This window comes from Betta splendens, chromosome 7 (genome assembly GCF_900634795.4).
Source record: "Betta splendens chromosome 7, fBetSpl5.4, whole genome shotgun sequence".
Classification (NCBI taxonomy): Eukaryota; Metazoa; Chordata; class Actinopteri; order Anabantiformes; family Osphronemidae; genus Betta; species Betta splendens.
In genome coordinates, this window is record NC_040887.2 from 7,470,714 (window position 1) to 7,490,352 (window position 19,639).

General features: G+C 40.1%; 3 protein-coding genes and 1 long non-coding RNA gene across 6 annotated transcripts; 2 read left to right on the forward strand and 2 right to left on the reverse strand.

Annotated features, from left to right (window-relative positions):
* Positions 1 to 36: 36 nt before the first annotated feature.
* Positions 37 to 7,735, forward strand: si:dkeyp-100a1.6 (probable G-protein coupled receptor 160). Of its 3 annotated transcripts, XM_029155998.3 has the most exons (3): positions 5,549 to 5,887; positions 5,969 to 6,128; positions 6,228 to 7,735. In XM_029155998.3, exon 3 carries the CDS (start codon positions 6,245 to 6,247, stop codon positions 7,340 to 7,342), a length of 1,098 nt encoding a protein of 365 aa, XP_029011831.1. In that variant the 5' UTR covers positions 5,549 to 5,887; positions 5,969 to 6,128; positions 6,228 to 6,244; the 3' UTR covers positions 7,343 to 7,735. The 3 variants fall into 3 exon arrangements, with proteins under 3 accessions (XP_029011833.1, XP_029011832.1, XP_029011831.1); XM_029156000.3 differs by lacking the exons at positions 5,549 to 5,887; positions 5,969 to 6,128 and adding an exon at positions 37 to 58; XM_029155999.3 differs by lacking the exon at positions 5,969 to 6,128 and having other exon boundaries at positions 5,547 to 5,887.
* On the reverse strand, positions 1,430 to 16,939 carry ppih (peptidylprolyl isomerase H (cyclophilin H)). The gene is made up of 9 exons (XM_029156006.3): positions 16,753 to 16,939; positions 4,278 to 4,342; positions 4,168 to 4,191; positions 3,176 to 3,220; positions 2,903 to 2,945; positions 2,465 to 2,557; positions 2,297 to 2,384; positions 2,178 to 2,218; positions 1,430 to 1,888 (listed from the first exon to the last, which is right to left on the reverse strand). Exons 1-9 carry the CDS (start codon positions 16,816 to 16,818, stop codon positions 1,820 to 1,822), a joined length of 534 nt encoding a protein of 177 aa, XP_029011839.1. The 5' UTR covers positions 16,819 to 16,939; the 3' UTR covers positions 1,430 to 1,819.
* LOC129604310 (uncharacterized) lies at positions 8,319 to 15,839 on the forward strand. The gene is made up of 2 exons (XR_008695105.1): positions 8,319 to 9,577; positions 11,984 to 15,839. It is a non-coding gene; the product is annotated as an uncharacterized LOC129604310 (long non-coding RNA).
* Positions 16,940 to 17,482: 543 nt separating the features above from the next.
* On the reverse strand, positions 17,483 to 19,603 carry taf10 (TAF10 RNA polymerase II, TATA box binding protein (TBP)-associated factor). Its single transcript, XM_029157105.3, has 5 exons — positions 19,248 to 19,603; positions 18,745 to 18,902; positions 18,494 to 18,558; positions 17,956 to 18,070; positions 17,483 to 17,801 (listed from the first exon to the last, which is right to left on the reverse strand). Exons 1-5 carry the CDS (start codon positions 19,378 to 19,380, stop codon positions 17,712 to 17,714), a joined length of 561 nt encoding a protein of 186 aa, XP_029012938.1. The 5' UTR covers positions 19,381 to 19,603; the 3' UTR covers positions 17,483 to 17,711.
* Between the last annotated feature and the right edge of the window lie 36 nt (positions 19,604 to 19,639).

The window sequence follows — 19,639 nt, forward strand, 5'->3', positions numbered from 1 at the left end:
CACAGAATACTTAATAATATACTTAATAATTTGTGGACAAAGCAAGGCCTCAGTCCAAGTAAGTGTCTTATTCTGTGAAAGTCCAACGGACGGTTAGAGACTCAACGGAATTTGCTAACACGTAATAAACTTGGTGTTAGTCCAAGCACACAGTTGATAGGTTTGTGTACAGCTGCAGTCACTACTAACAAAATATAATATGTATAATAACACAATACACAATATAAAAAACAGGGAACGGTTATTAAATACATTAATTTCCAAAGATAATATATGCAATGTGTGTGTCTAGCGTTTGATTGCAGTTGCAGTTTATGGTATTTATGTTTTACTATCTGTAAATTGGTTATGAGGATCATCCTTCTGGGATGTTTTCTAGGCTCAACATAAAAGTGAGAGTAAATCCTGATATATCACAGAGGTAGTTCCCCCTTACTAGCCTGCACAATTAACTGCTCAAGTCCTGAGCAAATTGAGAAACTCCACATTCAGTTGCACAGATCAGACAGACCCAGACTGCGTGTGAGACTACCCCACCATAGCCCCCCACCCATTGTCATGTTAATGCTCCACTGGCACTGTTTATGAGCACTGGCTGATGTGTGAAGAGCTTGCCCCGATCTCCTACACAAAGATGGGCTTTAGCACTAACCACAGAAAGCCTACCCATGAAACGCCCCCTATCCAAAAAAAAAATAAACCTTCTTCCTGCCTGCATAAGAACAGTCTCCATTTGAAAGGATTCTTTTGTGCCAAAGGAACGAGGTCCAAGATAGAAGAGAGAGAAAAAGTGGATGGGGGAGGGGGGTCTGGGGATAGGATTTGTATGGATGACTGGGATAGAAAGAGGTAGCCATAAGTTCAGCAGAGGATTGCTTGGCATTAGAGTGTGAACACTGGAGGACACTCGTGGCCTTCGTATGAAGTGGTTCCCTCCTTACACCATGGCAATGAACGTGGGAGTAGTTATTACCAAGCATCACTTTAGTCCAAGCATACGTTGCTGCACTTTCCTCAATGATACGTTCCAAGACTTGAATGTTGTTTTTATATTCCAAAATTAATCCTAAAGAGCAATGTTTTTTAAAGAAAAAAATACAAACGCTAAATTAACAGCAGTTTCCAAATATGACAGTAACTAGTTTCTTAAATAAAGCTTAAAAAAAGGTTAATTCAAACATGACTGAAAATACATAAACTCTTGATCCACTATATAATTTTATATTTTTCTTACTTCTTTGTATTTGTACCTTACTTCTTTGTATTTTGTCTTACAGCCTTTGGTTACTATCAACATCCCAGTTCCTTCCCGCTACATGTTAAGACAAAACCACTTGATGGTGGGATAAATCCTGACAATATTTACCCACTGATGTTACCATTTTCATATTATGGCAATTTTAAATGACAATAGGCTTTTACACAAAAGTATCCTTTCCACACATTTATAAAAACATTTTTTATCTTAGGTCATACACAGCATTACAAAAAAAGAATGTTAAATCAAATAATCTCCACAGAAAACCTCATATTTCGATATTTTTCCAACATGAATTTCCCAGTTTTTTATTCTGTGAATACCAACACTGGTGATGTGAATCATCATATTTGCGTTTGGACACAGCAGTTAAGTCATCAGGCATACAAAAACTTAATAACAATAACAAGTGATGTACCATGGAAAAAGTCTTCTAATGTGGGCTATGGGTGAAGGCATCAAGACAGAGACCTCGGTTTCTTTGCTACAAAAAAAAAAACTAATGAATGTGACGTGTTTGCAGATTGTGTAGTTTTTAAACTGGTCTTCTGAGGGAGCTGATTACATCTCTCCACATTGTGCTATAAGGATGGGGAGTTTAGGCTTGTTGTTGGGTCCAGTAGGAACATTCTGTTGGGAGAAAAGGGGTAAAAGGTTCAAAGGCAAAACACTACACAGATTAATTTGAAAGAAGTGACTGGTTAAAGAGGAAAACATGTTTTTAACATGACTGTGAAAATAAATTTCAGTACAGGAAGAATGCCTGCTTTATGCCAAAAGCTTTTTACTTTGTTAATACTACTTAACATACACAATACTGTAACTAATTTGTGCTATTACTAATAATATGTTTGTCAGAGATTGAATACAAAAAAACATTTTTACAGTTAGAAATAAAGTAATGTTGAAATAATTTTACCTCTATTTTCCTCATGATCAGCAAACCATCAACCACTTTTCCTGAAACAGCGCATAAACAAGACAATTTTGATTTGGCACTTTTAGAATAAAGCTAGTGTCTAAAATATGTGTACTCACCAAAGACGACATGCTTCCCATCTAACCAGTCACACTTGGTGCAGGTAATAAAAAACTGGCAACCATTTGTCCCTGGTCCACTGTTCGCCTGAGAAACAGTTTTAGGTGTGATAACAGTAAGAATCACTACAAAGAAAGGAAGGTCGTTTTACAAGTGATTAATCGTACCATAGACAAAAGTCCAGGCGCAGAATGCTTCATCCTGAAATTCTCATCTGCAAATGGACCTCTGTAGACGCTGCAGATTCCAGTTCCATCGCCCTACACAAAACAAACAGTATGTGATCCTCACAAAAGAGAAAGCTACTTAGTCTTGAGCCGTTGCTGACACGTCCACCAGAGGGCAGAAGGCTAAAGTATTTGACTCCTGTGTAATTATTAGTGCCTTAAATGCTTTAATGATGTGCAACGAAGGTATTGTTTGTCATGTTGGCTCAGTTCCTAGAGTAACATACTGCACATTCTGCCCTCAAGAAGAAATGTTTTTCTGTTGGTCTATTATTTGAGACCTAAAATCTCTCTGTTTATATAAGGCCTAATTAAAAGACAGCATAAAAACATTAAATGATTCCTCACATCATCCTAGAGGAACATGCAGGTACGTACATTGACAAAGTCTCCTCCTTGGATCATAAAGTCTTTGATCACCCTGTACACAGGAAGATATCAGAGTAAACACCCAAACTGTTATATAAAAAAAGCTTTAGACAAGATTGCTTTAATTTATGACATCTGGGATCACAGATGTTCAAAAACACGAAAACAGGTCATACAACAAACAAGACAACTCACCAGGAGGCGTAGGTTTCTAATTAGGTCAAAATCATTACAGCAATCTAATAAGTAGTCATTAACAGCCTGAAGGCCAGCGCATTGTACCTGTGGAAAGTGCAACCTTTGTAACCAATGGGAACGCCGTCCTTCCTGTTTGACAGAAGTTGGATGAGATACAGACATTACCAGTGGAGACAAACAGACACTACTATTCTCCAAGCTCACACAGTATGTTAGTGAATGCTTACAAATATTAAATCAACACTACATGCAAATGCACCTTTTGGCTGACACCATCATTGTTCCTGCTGGATGGGTCTAATGAAAGCAATGGTTGGCATGTGTGTCAGCTTTGCATACAAGAACACAAATGCGGAACAGCGCAGGTCTCACAAAGGGAACTTGTATAACTTTGTCTTAAACATAATATATTTGTTTAATGTTGGACAACATGAAGCACATTTAAATTTTGGGGAGTCAGTTAGGATGCATGCCATTTATACAAGCTCTACTGGGCTATACAGCTATAACAGATATCACCTCTATCTGGCAATGAACATGGGAATATGAAAATTAGATGAAGCATGCACATGATGTGGCCAACAAAAACCTGTTTCACAGAGTTTCTCCTGATCACCTAAGCTGTCGTTGTGGTACAGGCTTCCTATTTTCTTTTTCAAAATATCAGGTTATTTGACCACCAGATTACGTTTATATTTTTGGCTCAAGGTCAAGTGCTGAGAGCTCTGGAAACATATTAAATCAAATTAAATAAAGCCTCACCATCATCAGTTATTAAACTACACCAAAACAAATTCAATATGCTCCAAAATTTTTTTCACTTTTGTCTGTTGCTGTTGCAAAGTATTTTTTAAACACAGTTTAGTTGTTAGCATGTTTTTTTCAGGGTCTGATGCAAACACTAACTAGGGTTGTAAACTGTAGCTTAATCAGAGGACATTTTCTATACTTCTCCTAAAGACTCTCATCCCCTTTCTCTATGTAATATGAAGTTTCTTTTACGCATGCACAATGGTCATGTAGCAATTTGCATGGAGAAGTAGTCAAAGTAGAAAAACAGCCCTCCGCTGCTTTACCTGAACTCTCCCGTGCAGAACTGCCTGTAAAACATGATGAAAGCGTAACCAAAAAAATCTGAAACCTGTAATTCATTTATATAATAATGTCATATTAAAATGCATCTTACCGGAAATTCTCTGCCGTCTTGGGAACAACATCAGCAAATAGCTCTATCTTCATCCGACCGACATCCTGATTAACCAAAAGAAACACACATACCTAAAGACATGACAAATACATTTACCCATGCCAAGACATTGGGCATAACTGGTTTATGAGGTTAACGTTGGCAACAGCATCTAGTTCGTTTACTCTGATGGCACAGTACACGGCACGTGATACCACTAATCTATGACTTAATACTTTAGTTTAGTGACAAGTAGGCTTTTACAAACAATGAAGCTGCCTCGATCATGATGAACAGGTTCATCCTGTTGTATCTTAATAGCACAAACTACAGTGTCCAGTTCTGAGAGTCCCACAGGTCAAAGAATACATAATGGATACATGTATATAAGTTACGCAAAGATGCCTTTGTGTTTGAGTCATAAGCGTCATAGCTGTCATTCCAACCAGGCCTCCCACAACCCAGAGGCATAGGAGGACAATTGTTACAACAACGTCTGTTTGCCCATATATCCCCCCTTACCCTTACTCACTGACTCACGGCAGAAGAGGCAGCCATTAGTCCACTATTTAGACAATAGGTGTTTAGTCTCCAATCAATGAAAAAAATGCTGAAGCAAAACATCAACTGCTGAGCATTCAGAGACTGAGTGTTTTGTCCGTCTGTAGTGTGAAGTGGATGGGTGCCTAGCAGGAGGTAAGAGCACCAGTTTAACTACTTTTACTGGGGTCTGGTTTATGGGTCTGAAGACTGAATTATGTGGAAGTTGAGAAAAAATGCATGATAAATGCAAAGACAGTAAAGACACAACACCCCAAACATATTAGAGTCTAACTTACACTGACACTATGGCAATAATGTGTACCACACCTATGTTGACTCTGCTTAAGTCCACAGAGATAATGGTCTAAAGGCTAACACTGGTTACAGGTGTAGAACCTGCAGAAGTCAATTTGTGAATGTGTGTGTGTATGTACTTTTTTTTAGTGTCATAAATATATATATCGGGCCATGCATGGGTGATTTCTTATGCTGCTTAGTAAATACATAAATACAGGTTCTTTCTATTATTGGTTTTATGACACTAAAAAAAAGTACATGCTGTAAAATTTTCTTTACATGATTGAACATATAGCAAGATGTACAGAAGGTCAAAACACCTGTTTTTCCTGACGGCAGCCAGGTAAGGAAATATTCCAGAAGTGACGCTAGCACCCAGACATTCTACACCGTTTCCTGGAATTCTTGTGTAATCGTATATGCACATGTGCAGGTAGTCACATGGAGTGGTTTCGTCTACCAAGTGGCCTTCCATCTGCTCTACCTGGACAAGCAAAGCCACTTATCAAGAGACAGACATCTCTTGGGGCACTCGCGGGCGAAATAATGATGTTTGCCTTGAAGATAGGAAGGGTGTGGCCAACCAGTTGTTTGTAGTCACAATGGGAAGGTGGAGCCATAATGAACTGCCTAAAAGGGAACGGCACCTGACAACAGCCATATGCTGGTTGGGCCGTGATGAACGCATGTAGAGCTTTAACAGGTTTTACTGCACTCAGGGTTTTACTGGATCCACAACTGGCAGGAGTAGGACAACTCTCGGCAGAGAGGTACAGGCGTCTTGGGTTGCATGCAGTCATATTTTTTATTTAGCGTTTCGTTAAACAATTCTTGTATGCCTCTTGTAACAGACCTAGTTTAACCAGTCATTCCGCCGAAGCACAATACAAGGAATTCAGAGCGGGGTGTGTGCTGTCGTACTTGTAATGTTGACAGAAGAGCCACTAAGCAACACAGGGAGGTTTGAAGCAACTTATGAGATATGGTTGTTTTTCAGCTTTAGAATAAAAGGTAAATTTACAGCATGCCAAAACTACAAGCAATCGCAGTCTGGTTTTGTTGTTCACACAGTTGACAGATTTTAACATTGTCTCTTATACATTTCCACAGCTTCCTAATAAATCTTAATGCTACCAGAGTCAGTCGCTTCTGTGGAGTCTAGCCACTTCTTCAAAATGTTCGCCATAATAAAAGAATGGGACGAGGGATCTGGCTGTCACACAACCAACACTGACAAATACCTGCTACTTGTTCTTTTCAAGCTGGGACTGGATATTGCAGTTTTTTACCTCTGCTGTCGGAGGATTTGCACTTCCTTTATAACCATGTGCAGCCTGTCTATCATCCTGGCTGACGTGGGGATGGCAATTTCTGTGGCAAGCCTGTGGTTTCTGGAACCCGAAAGGTCGCTTGTGACACTCTGCTTCATTCTAGCCAATGCCTCAGCAATATATAAAGCACTGCCACTGCCGATAATGTGCCTGGGGTTACTAAACTACTGTTTAGAGAATTCACTACACAGCAACCAGAGAACTGTGTGGAAGTTCCTCAAGAATCTGGTCCTGACATTGCTGGTGTGGATGCAAGCCTTTATGTACACCTTTGGTTCTGTCAGAAGCAAACTGATAGAACTGGATTATGTGAATGGGACAAAAGCTTTGGTGTGTGCAGCAGAGGAGTCTTCGCTGATTAACCACCTAATTTTGGGTGTTTTTATCATCGTTATTTTTTCGATGCTGCCATTTTGTTCAAGAATTCCCCAGTGGATAAAAGAAGCAGACAGGTTGTGTGACTTAAGGGAGAAACAAGAAAACCAGAAAAGTGACTTTTTCTTCACTTCAACCCAGTGGAACGAGACAAAAGGCAATGAGGACACGAATGACACCATTAAGGAACGACCACCTTTGTGGTTCAGTCTAACTATGGGTTTTGGTATATTTTGGATGCCCTATCTCATAGTGACTGTGGCCTCTGTGGTTTTTGGCTTGGATGTACCTGCATACATCAACGTTAACCTTCTGTGGCTGGAGTGCATGAATAGTGTAGTGATGGGTGTGATGTTCTGGATAAAGAGCAAGAAATTAGGGCCATACAGCAATCTACCAGAGAACGTGTGCATGTGGCATATTTACTGGCATCTGAGCAAAGGAACCCAACAGCAGCCACTACCTATATCTGTATTTAATCCATCAAAAGAAAAGCAAAACACTATTCTCAGTGTGTAATACAAAAAAGATAAGAAAAAGTCCTAAAAAGGACAATATATAGTAAATTGAAAACACGATGCAAGGATATGAATTAATGCTTTGTGAATGCTGTGACAGTGGAAAGAAAGCCTGACCAGATAAATGCGTCGTTTGCACATAAGAATATGAAGAAGTGGCATAGTGCATAATATGAAACAGAAAAATGTCGTTTATACATCTACAAAAATCAGTGTAAATTTTAAAATGTATATTAGTTACTCTGTATCATTCTGTGCTTTAAACAATAGTTTTAGATTTCAAGAAATGCTACCACAGGCAGAAGATTTGTTTACATATTGTATAAAATAATATATTCCTATTGTTTTGTTTATTTCGATGTTAAATGTTTCAATAAAATAAACTGAAATGAAATAGGCTTTGACATTTTCTGTAACTGCTGCTTACGTTTAAAAGTATATATATATTAAATATAAAAACTATTAAACTCCGATGCAGAGCTTTTCATCCAGGAGGAAAGAGATATACACCTACTACACTGCTTTTCAATTTAAATTTTGTTTGTCAAGAAAAGAAGTTAAAGCAAAGCAAAGCTGAATGCCTGCTCTGAATCATGTCTCTTCATACTCCCACGGCTGTTTGTGTGCGTGTTGACAGCACTGACATTTAAAACAGACCAAACCTCACAATCCTGACATAGCGGACTGGCTGCATTTTTTTTAAACGAATGTTTCTATACTAGTCATGAGTATTCAAAATGTACAGACAAAATTTAATAGCCAAAACAAAGTAAATGTTTTGCTTTTATTTTAATTGATTAATTTGATTATACAGTAGTCTGTGTCAAAAAATGCATCCACAAATGAAACTAGCAAGCTGCACAGTATTTGTACAGGCTATATACATGGACAGAAAAAAACGGAAAACCGTTGGCTTATTCTTTGTTTTCACTTAATTAATTAATAATTAAAACAATTATCCAGATTGGTGCATTAAGTATTTATGTAGCCATTTACTGGAATATTAAATGGTTATTGTGGTGTTAATTGATGTGCTGGGTATTGTCCAGTATGCAATCTGGAGTTATTCTAGTACAAAGCCTTTATATGACATTTAGCTGTAGTTATAAACTACACGATCCTTTAGTGGATAACTACTTCCAACAGACACATACACTGGCTTAGAGAATGCAAATTCTCTTAAGCAAAATGTTATTGGATCAGGAGGAAGGGAAAAATTTCATGAAGAGGGATACACATCCAAAAGATTAGCCTGCTGCAAAAGCAAAGGTACTGTGAAATATACAACTAGACTTGTGTTCTTTGCTTATGAAGCTTAGAAAAACTCATACAGTAGAGTAAAAGTAAAGTACATCCAAAATTTTACATAAAACCAATAATAGAAAGAAAGAAGGAAAATAGAAAAAAGCCTTGTAATGGAAAAATTTTGCCTTGTGCTGTTTCTTATCCAACACACTCGTCATGTGCTGGTTAGGTGCAATACTGAACATTCTTACACAAACAAATAATCTCTTGTGCCCTGACGTACATCAAGTCTAAACATCTGATGCTCCATTTGACTGACTAATAATTTCTGATATATGTTTGTCTTTTACACCCGGACTCTGGCTCCATCCTATCTGACTCCCCACCAGACCCAAGGCTGTTAAAGCAAATGCATCTTGTCTTGGAAGCTCGGTGTTCCTTCCTTTGAATAACAAGACATGACGATGCAGAAGTGAGAAAGCAAACATTCTCACTCACAGCGAGATAAGGTGGCGCAAACAATTCCATTGCTGCAGAGAGACATTCCACCAGAGCCAGAGAAAGGGGTTAAAAGGCAGAAGCAACTTGAGGATCGTGGGCTCTTTGCATCACACCTTCGTGGTGTGTGCACTGATCTCCCCAGCTGGTTTTTGGTTTGTTGATGTGCACGATCAACATCCATGCTTTTTATTTGCTTTCCCCATTATTTTTATTTTCTTTATTATTTCAATAAATTGCACAAAAGGACAACTCTCTCTCATCTACTTCTTTATGGAAAATTTCCACCACAGAAATTGGCGTTGTCGGCAGGATCCCGCTGCAGGTCGTCTGGACGGTGTGACCAGGGACGATAGTCCTGAGGACTAGGGTCGCTCAGCCTCCAAACCTCTACAGACATTCAGAGCTGGGAGGACTGCTCACCCGTCTGGATCGCCTCTGACGAGATCCACGAACTCAGATTCAAACTCAAATCCTAATTTGGCTCGGCTCGGTGAGAGAGATTCCTTTTGATTCGGGAAAAAACAAAAGGATTGGAACTTTTATTTTTAATTTAGCTAAATAGTTTCAATTGGTTGAAGAGAAAAAAATAAAGAAAATAAATCTTCTATTTGGTTGAAACACTAAATTTGATTAGGAAAATTAATTAGATCGAGAAAAAAAATCCCAATATTACATGTTCTTAATTAGGTGAAAGTCTGCTCTGGGTGGTGAGACGTCGGTTGCTAAGGGTTGGCTCGTGGAACCGAGCTTCCGTCTGTACTGAGGATACAGACATGTTTTTTTGATCTGTGCGTGGTCCACATGTGGGGGACTGAGTATAAAAGACGGCTTCTGAAAGATGGAGTGCGTTTGCAGAGTGAAGTATTTTCAAGATACGAGGGACCCGGGCCTAGAGGGGCCTAACGTTGAGGAAATACTTCGGGAAAGGCTCTGTCGCCAGATCAGGTTGGTTCCCTTTTTACGGAGACGTCCGATAAAAAGGCATTTTGGGAAGGTTCCGGCCGGAACACACAAAAAATCTAAGGCAGGAAACCGCCGGACTCTGAAAGACGGGTTCGGGGCAATTTGAGTCTTCACCACCAGACAGAAACCGTACAAAACTAAACGTAAGTAAATATGGTTATTAGTGCGTTTCATGTTTCCATGAGTGGGAAACTGGTTATGGGTTCAAAAGGAGAATCGCTTTGTGTAAGGACATACGCACCTTAAAAGAAAAATTAGAGACAAAAGAAAATACTTGAAAAAGCAAAACTATCAAAACTAAAGCCCTAAGAGAAACAAAAGATGAGAGTAACAGGAAAAAAGGAGATAACAACTCTGGGGAAGAATTGTTTGCACTCTGCCACACACACACATACACCACACACACACACATATCATGCCAAGAGCAAATGCTCCCATTCTTTCTGCTCTTTGTCCTAATGCAGAACTAAGCGCGATGAGGGTAAATCCGGATCTGGACTCCTTTCCCACCATCAGCAGAAGAACCGAAGGAGAAGAAGCGCCGACCAACAACCAGAACAGGGTGGAAGCTCTGACACCACAGCAGCTGGAGGACACAGACCACAGCATGGACGCCTCACAGACTCCCACAACGTCTGCAGCCATCACGTTCTGGGCTCATCAGATGAACCAGCTACTACAAGCCCTGCACCAGCAGGAAAGGACTGTGTCTGAAGCTTCTGAAGCCGTGAAAGTGTCATACACGCGTGTGTGTCTGACACAGACACCTGCTTATGACAATCAGCAAAGGAAAACAAGGACAGAGCAACAGCAGAGAAGACGTGCTCTGACACAGACACTGGTTGAAACAACAGGAGAGGCTTCAGACGTGATCGGCCCAATAGAGCTGCATGCGAGGATCCAGGAAAGGTCTGTCATCGAGGAACAACTGTCCCATCGAAAGGCTTCACCCACTGGCGCTCACATCAGACTGATGGTTGGGGAAGGAGGAAGGTGACGGTTCCTTTTCATGTGACGTACAAGACGGTACCGCAAACACACACACACATTCATACACGCAATGAAGAAACACGCTTACAGCTGATACACGCTCAAATTCATGTTCATGCTTATCTGCTCGCAATGAAGAATCGCTTTTTGCTCAAAAAGAATCCCACAGAGTGATTTTAAAATGATGACAAACAGCTAAATGAAAACTGCTGCATGACTTTACAGTCTGATGGGTTTAAACTATTTCAATTTGCAACAAATTCAGTAATAAAATCCTCCATGTTTCTAAAAAGGTTTGTGCACAATATAGGTTTGTCTGGCCAGACTATAGAAAAACAAAATCAGACTATAGAAAAACAAAACAGACTGTAAAAAAAAAAAAAAAAAAAAACAGACTGTAGAAAAAAACAAAAAAACAGACTATAGGAAGACTGAAACTGACCGAGACTGACTGAAACAGACTATTAATGACTATTAAAGGGAAGACGACTATTAGAGAGAAGTAATAATAATTACTGTACGTACCAGACTATTAAAGAAAAACTAATTCTTTCACTGTCTTGTGCAACATCTGACAGCAAGACACCGTAACATTCATTTTTGCTTTCAAACTTATGCCCAGTTTAAATTTTTAGGAAGAGATCTTGTGTAGTTTAGGTATTTGATTGATTTCCACTCCAGACGGAGTGCGGGTTACGTCTACAGACATTCTAAATAATCCCTCTTTTGTTGGTGTTAACTTCAGCTCAGCTGTGCTCTTATCATTGGCTGCTGAGGGGGGGCTGTAACTGAGGCCCTCACACAGGCTGCATCACAGCTTGTTTATGATTTCACACACACACACAAACTGACCTCAACTTCCCTCTTTTGGGATGAACACAGGTCTGCGCTTGCGATTTTTTTTACTAACGAACAAAAAAGATTTTTGATGTTTATTCTACAGTTCCACACGTCCCTCTGTGAAAACATGATGGAGACAGACGCAGGACGTGGGTCCTTTCGTGAACAGATGTCAACGGGGTGGAGACTGGTGAACGACTTCTGACCCCATGTGACGTATTCACCTACTTTGCATACTTTAAAAAAAAAAGACTTTTTTTTATTCTGCCTGTCATGTGCAGCAAACAGTGAACTGGGTACCTCCACATTCTAATGACACACTACATGCTTTTGTTTTTATTTTGATTTTTCAGAGGACGCTCTGACCCAACACTCAGCCTTACAGGAAGCCACTGCTTCCCTGTGACTCACACACAGACATGATGTAGGTTTGATCAGAGGATGTGAACCAGTGGTCATCACACCTAAATCTGACCACAGACCATGTGAACAACAACACCCTCTTAAAGGAAGCTATAGATGGCGTTACTGCAGACACCACTAAGCTACTGAATCATTGGATGCTACAGGCCACAAAGAGAGCCTGTCTAAATTACAGTTTGTTCAGACAAAGGTTATTTTCTGGGTCATTGTAATTACAGCTGATGGCAAATCCATCTCACCCAACAGAGTTGAAGCAATTTGAAACCTGCCTAAACTGTGCACGTATAAACAGCTTATCTTTTCTAGGTTTTCGTTCTTATTGTAGGAACTTCATTCTTAACTTTAATGTCTTTGAGGCCCCACTCAGGGTTCTGATGCAGACATCTTCATCGTCCACTTCTTGTCTCACGTGGACGTCTGAGGCTGAACAACGTTCACCGACCTCATGCTTGCTCTTCAGTTGGCTCCTACCTTGGGTCTTCCTGATCTGACCCTATGCGACCTTTCACTCAAACAGTGGATGAGAGATCAGGTTGTACGACTTCTGTTCTTTGTCCTCATACTGTGTCTTTGATTCTTTTGGAAAACATCACATCTTTCTACAGCCCGATGGCTTAGATGCAACACCACCTTGCTCAACATGCTGAAAATTACTATCAAGAGTCCGTCGTGAAGTCTGGCTCTTTGCTAAGACACTACTCTGCTCAGGCTGCAGAGTTGATCGTATTGACTGAAGCTAGTAAACTAGCAGAAGGAGAGACTGGTACCATCTATATGGACTCCACAGATGCTTGTCACGTTGGTTCTCTGTGGAAGCATGGGAAGCTTTGAAGTCTGATTGCAAACCTATCTTACATCATGATAAGGTTCTGCTTTGCTGGACGCTGTCCTGCTACAGTACCTACAGCTAATGCTGTTTGTAACTGTCCCACTCACAACATCAGTGACGACTTTGTTTCTGCCGACATGCAGCTGCAGACGCTGCTGCGAAGGTCGCTGCCCAACAACCCCTCCCTCTCCTGATCCTCGTTTCCTCTCCTCATCCTTGTTCCCTCTCTCCAACTCTCTCTATCCTTTCCTTCCTTTCTTCCTCTCTCCCTGTGCTTTAAACATTTTCTACCTCGCAGGAACGCAGACTCTGGCTGACGAATGGTTCCACCTGTAGCCATGGAGTCTGGTTGGGGCCTGATGACACGCCGTGCCGCCCAAACACCTTTTCCCCATAATTCAGATTTCCCAACAGGTGAAAGCAGGCGACAGGACCATTACACCATCCAACCAGGGCACTGGGTGATCGTTAAGGAGTTCAGGAGGAAGCACTGGGACTCCAAACGGTGGCGAGGCCACTTCCAGGTCCTTCTGACGACCCACACGGCTGTAAAGATCGCAGAGAGAGCGACTTGGATCCACTCCATCCAGGAAGGTCCCGGATCCGACAGACGACCCTCCATCTACACCACACGAGAAAACCACCACTGACGAAAAGAATTGAGAAGAACGACCCTCGCTGTGCTCACACACGCACTGAGGCGAGGCTGCGTTGACCGTTCAGCTAAAGGTGTGAGCCAAGCGCCGCCTGAAGCTGCGCCGATGAATCACACTATCAGACCATACATCTACACACACGTTCCTGAGAAAACACACACACGAGCAGCGTTGAGTTGCCGACGCTGGACGACGTGTAGACTCTTCACATCACGGGAGTGACAGTGACTCAGACGACATTGGGAGGAAACCTGGCGGTGATAACGAATCCCAAGTGTCTCTGTGATCAGCTGATCACAACCTGAAGAACCCCAACGAACAATCAATACTTCAACACACAGGTTGGAAACAATCTAACGCTACTGTTCAACAGGACGAAGCAGATTGTTACAAGACATCAATTGTAACCTCGTTGCGTTAGACATTTTATGTTACTCTGATTATTGCCTTTATCATATGATGTTTTCATGTAACTTTGCACACTACTTTTGAATGAGAAAATTTCACATAATTCACAACACTGAGTTTAAATATCCTAAAGTTGACTTGGTGTTTAATTTGCTCACAATCACTTTATTCACTGCTACAATTAGTTTTATCCTTCATCTACAGATGAAAGACAACACAAGCAGAAAAACGCATCATCATTCTGGTTAAATCCCTGAATCTCGTATTCGCTCTAGGCCCAAATGTACAATTAAAGATCCGAAAGCATGAAATCTATCTGAAGATTATATGATACAGAACCCCACCGGAAACCTATGGCTATCATACATTAATTGTCTTTATTACATTACAATTGAATGGCCGTAGACACGTTGTTAGCAGAGAAAAGAGGCGTTTGTGTTATGTTTGGAGAGGCATGTTGTACTTACATCCTGAATAACACTGATTCTAATGGTATTGTGGCGAAGGCGCTCCACGACCTTCAGAATCTCAGCTAACTCTGGTATAGGTTCTTTCCCTTGGAAATTGGCTAGACGAAATGTCTGGAAAATGGAAATCTGTCCTCATGTCCACAGCTGTTTCCTTTATAATTGAGATGGCTGTGATTCTCTTGTTTGGTTTTTGCGTTATCCCACTGGTTAAAGGTCTCATCATGCGTGCGACCTCAGCAACACTCTCGTATCAAATGACACAATGAACTATGTTCAAAAACCCCAACTCTAATTCACGTAATGACTTTGACGATGGCTATCTGATCACAAAATATAATCTGGTACAAATATGATTATGGACTTATTTTCTTCACATGCTCATACAGAGGTTATTCTTGTTTAACTACCCACCAAAACAGCTCCCAACCTTTTATCCCTAAGTTACTTGCATTTTTATGTGAAGGTGTATTTTTGAATTTTGACTTAATACACTTACTGTTTCATTTGTAAGGGTTGTTACTACAAAATGCAATGTTTGAAAAAATTTATTATTTTAGTGTTTGATTAATGTGTAATCAAAAGGGGGGAATGTAATGGAAAAAATTTGCCTTGTGCTGTTTCTTATCCAACACACTCGTCATGTGCTGGTTAGGTGCAATACTGAACATTCTTACACAAACAAATAATCTCTTGTGCCCTGACGTACATCAAGTCTAAACATCTGATGCTCCATTTGACTGACTAATAATTTCTGATATATGTTTGTCTTTTACACCCGGACTCTGGCTCCATCCTATCTGACTCCCCACCAGACCCAAGGCTGTTAAAGCCAATGCATCTTGTCTTGGAAGCTCGGTGTTCCTTCCTTTGAATAACAAGACATGACGATGCAGAAGTGAGAAAGCAAACATTCTCACTCACAGCGAGATAAGGTGGCGCAAACAATTCCATTGCTGCAGAGAGACATTCCACCAGAGCCAGAGAAAGGGGTTAAAAGGCAGAAGCAACTTGAGGATGGTGGGCTCTTTGCATCACACCTTCGTGGTGTGTGCACTGATCTCCCCAGCTGGTTTTTGGTTTGTTGATGTGCACGATCAACATCCATGCTTTTTATTTGCTTTCCCCATTATTTTTATTTTCTTTATTATTTCAATAAATTGCACAAAAGGACAACTCTCTCTCATCTACTTCTTTATGGAAAATTTCCACCACAAGCCTGCATTCACCAAGTAGTGTAAGATATCACTCATGCATGGCCAGCATTCACTCACACACACACACACACACACACACACACACACACACACACACACACACACACACACACACACACACACACACACACACACACACACACACACATCTGGATACTGAGAGTATATTTTAGTCAATAGTAAACAGACGTACAATTAAGTCCCACATCTGAAATGTTCTTAAATTACACACTAAGTACCTTCCAATGAATGCTGTGAATCACGTTTACGTTTGATAATGCCATTAAACTGTAATGGTTATTATATAACTTTTGAACCAGTGCCCTAAATGACGGGAGATTTAAAATAATAAAGAAAAAACTACTTACTACATTTCTGTCATTACTTATTGTGCAGCGTATTGCAAGTATTAAAACCTGCTGCATAAATGTACTTGAAATGCTTAAAATAAACAAGCAGATTCCTGTTGAGAATTTATGTGATACAGTTTGACATATTTACTGTTACGGCTCAGTTCCATCGGTTTACCTAACATTTGGTAGCTTAGTAAAGATTAAATGCATTTTTATTTGCGCTCGGTTTCATAGTGCAAGCCTGTTTCCTTATTCAACTCATGAACCATATCAACATTTAGCTTTTGCTCCTTTCTTAAAGCTACACGCGTTTTTTCACACCATACCATGAATGTGCCTTTAGGAAAAGTAAGCGTTTTATAGTTAGTTTCTATACTAGACGTGTATCAAAAAAAGTTACATTTAATTCAAACACACTCAACTACCTTTAATCAAAACACAATATCATTATGGCGCCACTGGTCACAACGTTAGCTAAACATTAAAGACGGCGCTAACTAATGTTTTTCTCCTACTCACCTGTCCTCCAATAGTAATATCGAAGAAAACAATAGGGTTGTTAGGATTACTTGGCTGAACGGACATTATGACGCGTCTCCTACTTTTTAAGACTTAATAAAACTAAAACTCATCCAACATGTGAATTTGAACGTCCAACTATGCGCTGCTGGGAAGTACGGTGGCCGAAGGCAGACATGTTACGGATCACAAGTTGGGACAAAAATCTGCTGCGGCGAACAGAGCAACCCTAAACAGTTAAATAAAACATGCATTAGGCTCACTTGTCACTCTAGATTGCCCGTGTGTGTGAGTCTGTCTGTGTGTGTTGCCCTGCAATGGACTGGTGACCTGTCCAGGGTGTACTGTAGATAACTAAACGGTTAGAAGATGAATGAATGAATGAACTTTCAACATTAAAATTGAGAATCCTTGTGAGTCACACTTTCCCATTGAGCTTATGATGTCTGTAGTTTTTTGGTTTATTGTATTACATTTCCCCACTGGCTATATCAAAAGGTCCAGAATAGGGAAGCCAGTCTTACATTATACACTTCCTATAGAAATGAAAACCCTTTGTTTTTCAACATACTCTAGAATTGTCATCCCACTGATTGGTTTAGCCTCAAAGTTAGTTTTCACGTAAGTTACTCAAGCAGTACTTTTGCTTCAATTTAAAAATTACTTTGTTACATTACCGTCTATAGAACTACACAGAACAATTGGGAAACAGGACATAAACATTCAGGAATCATGTTTTTTGTTTAGGTATTTATTTCCCACACTCCCCAAAAGATCCAACTGTACAATTTAAGATAAAGCAAAGGGTGCTCCAAAAGATAATGAATGGCAAAATGACTACAAAGATTTGTCACAGCTGTAGAGCACCATAATCAAGAACACAAGGTGCTGACAAAATCTATTGTGTCAGCAATAAGGTACAACTAGCAAAAGCAACCATGCTTTGAAGAAGAAAATGCCTAAGTAAAATAGTACGGTTTCTTGACATTGATGCCATATTCTGAGAGGGCAGGTGTCAGGTCTTCCATAGTCAGAGTGTATTTCTTATCCTGTATGAGAAAAACAACAAGAAGATAATAAATGCACAAGAAAGCAGTTTAGGACAGCTGATAATTATTTTACAATATTTAACATTTCTTTGCTATATGCAGCCATGTTTAAAGACTGGCAGATTTTTTAGTTAAAAATTAGAGAAACACTGACCTTTGTCTTACTCCTTGAGCTTCCTGAAGCTGTGCCCTTCATTTTACAGTACTGCAGTGCATCATTGGCAATGTCTGAGATAAACTTCTGAGACGCAAGGGATATCAGACGAATTCTAAAGCAATGAAAAAGACAATGGTTGTAGGATTTTATTTCATCTGTACACATGCCAGACTTTATAAATTTTACTGCAATAAAACATCAAGGCCAAAGTTTGTACAATAACAGACATGGTACAGCTACCTAACTGTGTTGTCAATGCAATGAAACCTGTCATTTTTACAAGCCACCTTGTGCAGGTCAACTTGTAACTGCACCTTTCCCCCAAACATGCAACTGTTGGTTCTTTTCACCAACTGCACACGTGTATGATTTTATCACACACATTTAGGCACCTGAAGGATTTAATTGTATGCATTAAGGTTCCTTGAAAACAGTTGAAATGGTGATTTGTATCATGAAACTGCTGTTTTACATAATTTGCACTGAAAACTACAGTCAAAATATATTCCTCCACACTAAGTCTTTGTACACTTACATTCTTGGATCAGAAGCCTCAAAGCCAGCTCGGTTCAGATAGTATCCTGTAACTGCATCAGGAATCTGTAAAATTATGCATAATGCAATTTGTGATAACGTTTCACAAAGCACTTACATTACAACAGTATTGCAGTGTGATCTATGGTATCAATATGGTACACAGAAAGTACACAGGTACAAATCGAAAGCTGTAAGTTGCTATTTAAGAAAAATCCCATGTGCTAAGTTGAGTAAGAACAATGTGTTTACCGTGGGAGTGTATTCTTCCAGCTGCATAAGGAAATCTGCCAGAGGCGTGGTGGACAACGCAGACTTCACATCTCCGTTGGCGATGCCACCTGGGACATAGACGCCGTTAGCGACAGATGTGTCTGCTGATGGTGTCACCATGGCTGCAGAAGCCGATGCTGTGATACAAAGCATATGCAAAAAGATTACACAGTAAATATGCAACTTTGAACATATACTTCCATTTTGCTAATGTTCTGTAATCCGTACACCGGAGATACACATAACACTGCACAAACGTAGTACTAGAAAAAAGGAGAGGGGGGGGGCTGCAGAATATGTAACCTGCACGCATTATGAGCCATTATGAAACATGGTTTGCTAAATGTAGAAGAACATATACCGTGGCAAAGTCATCTTCACTTACACAATGAGACACTATCGTGATCCAACGTCAAGATAGCTTAAGTGTTAGCGCGTGAAAATGGACAATAGGAGACAACCCAAAAAGCGAGTAACTTTACCATTACTCGTGGCCGGAGGGATGCTGCTCACGTTGGTTGTTGCATTATCATTTGCGATGCAGTTAACTGAAGTTGAAGACGTCGTAGATGACACTCCAGCTGTGACAGACTGGTTAACGTTATCAATATTCATGTTAAGGCTAATGATAGCTAGTATGCTAACCGTGGCTAGCTAGCACAGATAAATGTATAAATATGTACCAGAGCGGGATGCAGTATTGTATATATACAAGACTTGGCTTCCACAAAATACTGTATTACGGAGTAATTCGATTTCTCTAACTTACAGAATTCTGAAAACGCAAATTCGATCGCTAACTAGAATCCGAAATGTTTGTAGCTAGCGTACAGCAGAATGCGCCGCTAACCTCGTCATGTGACACAGGTCGTAT

What these genes read in the sequence shown, in the direction of transcription:
- si:dkeyp-100a1.6 (XM_029156000.3), top strand. Translation starts at nt 6,245, where the DNA reads ATGCTACCAGAGTCAGTCGCTTCTGTGGAGTCTAGCCACTTCTTCAAA.
- ppih (XM_029156006.3), bottom strand. Translation starts at nt 16,818, where the DNA reads ATGTCCGTTCAGCCAAGTAATCCTAACAACCCTATTGTTTTCTTCGAT. An exon ending in CGCCTGGACTTTTGTCTATG is followed by an intron (nt 2,385 to 2,464) that starts GTACGATTAATC and finishes ACTGTTTCTCAG; the next exon opens with GCGAACAGTGGACCAGGGAC. An exon ending in TGGGAAGCATGTCGTCTTTG is followed by an intron (nt 2,219 to 2,296) that starts GTGAGTACACAT and finishes GCGCTGTTTCAG; the next exon opens with GAAAAGTGGTTGATGGTTTG.
- taf10 (XM_029157105.3), bottom strand. Translation starts at nt 19,380, where the DNA reads ATGAATATTGATAACGTTAACCAGTCTGTCACAGCTGGAGTGTCATCT. An exon ending in CCCTCCGGCCACGAGTAATG is followed by an intron (nt 18,903 to 19,247) that starts GTAAAGTTACTC and finishes TTTGTATCACAG; the next exon opens with CATCGGCTTCTGCAGCCATG. An exon ending in TGGAAGAATACACTCCCACG is followed by an intron (nt 18,559 to 18,744) that starts GTAAACACATTG and finishes ATAATTTTACAG; the next exon opens with ATTCCTGATGCAGTTACAGG.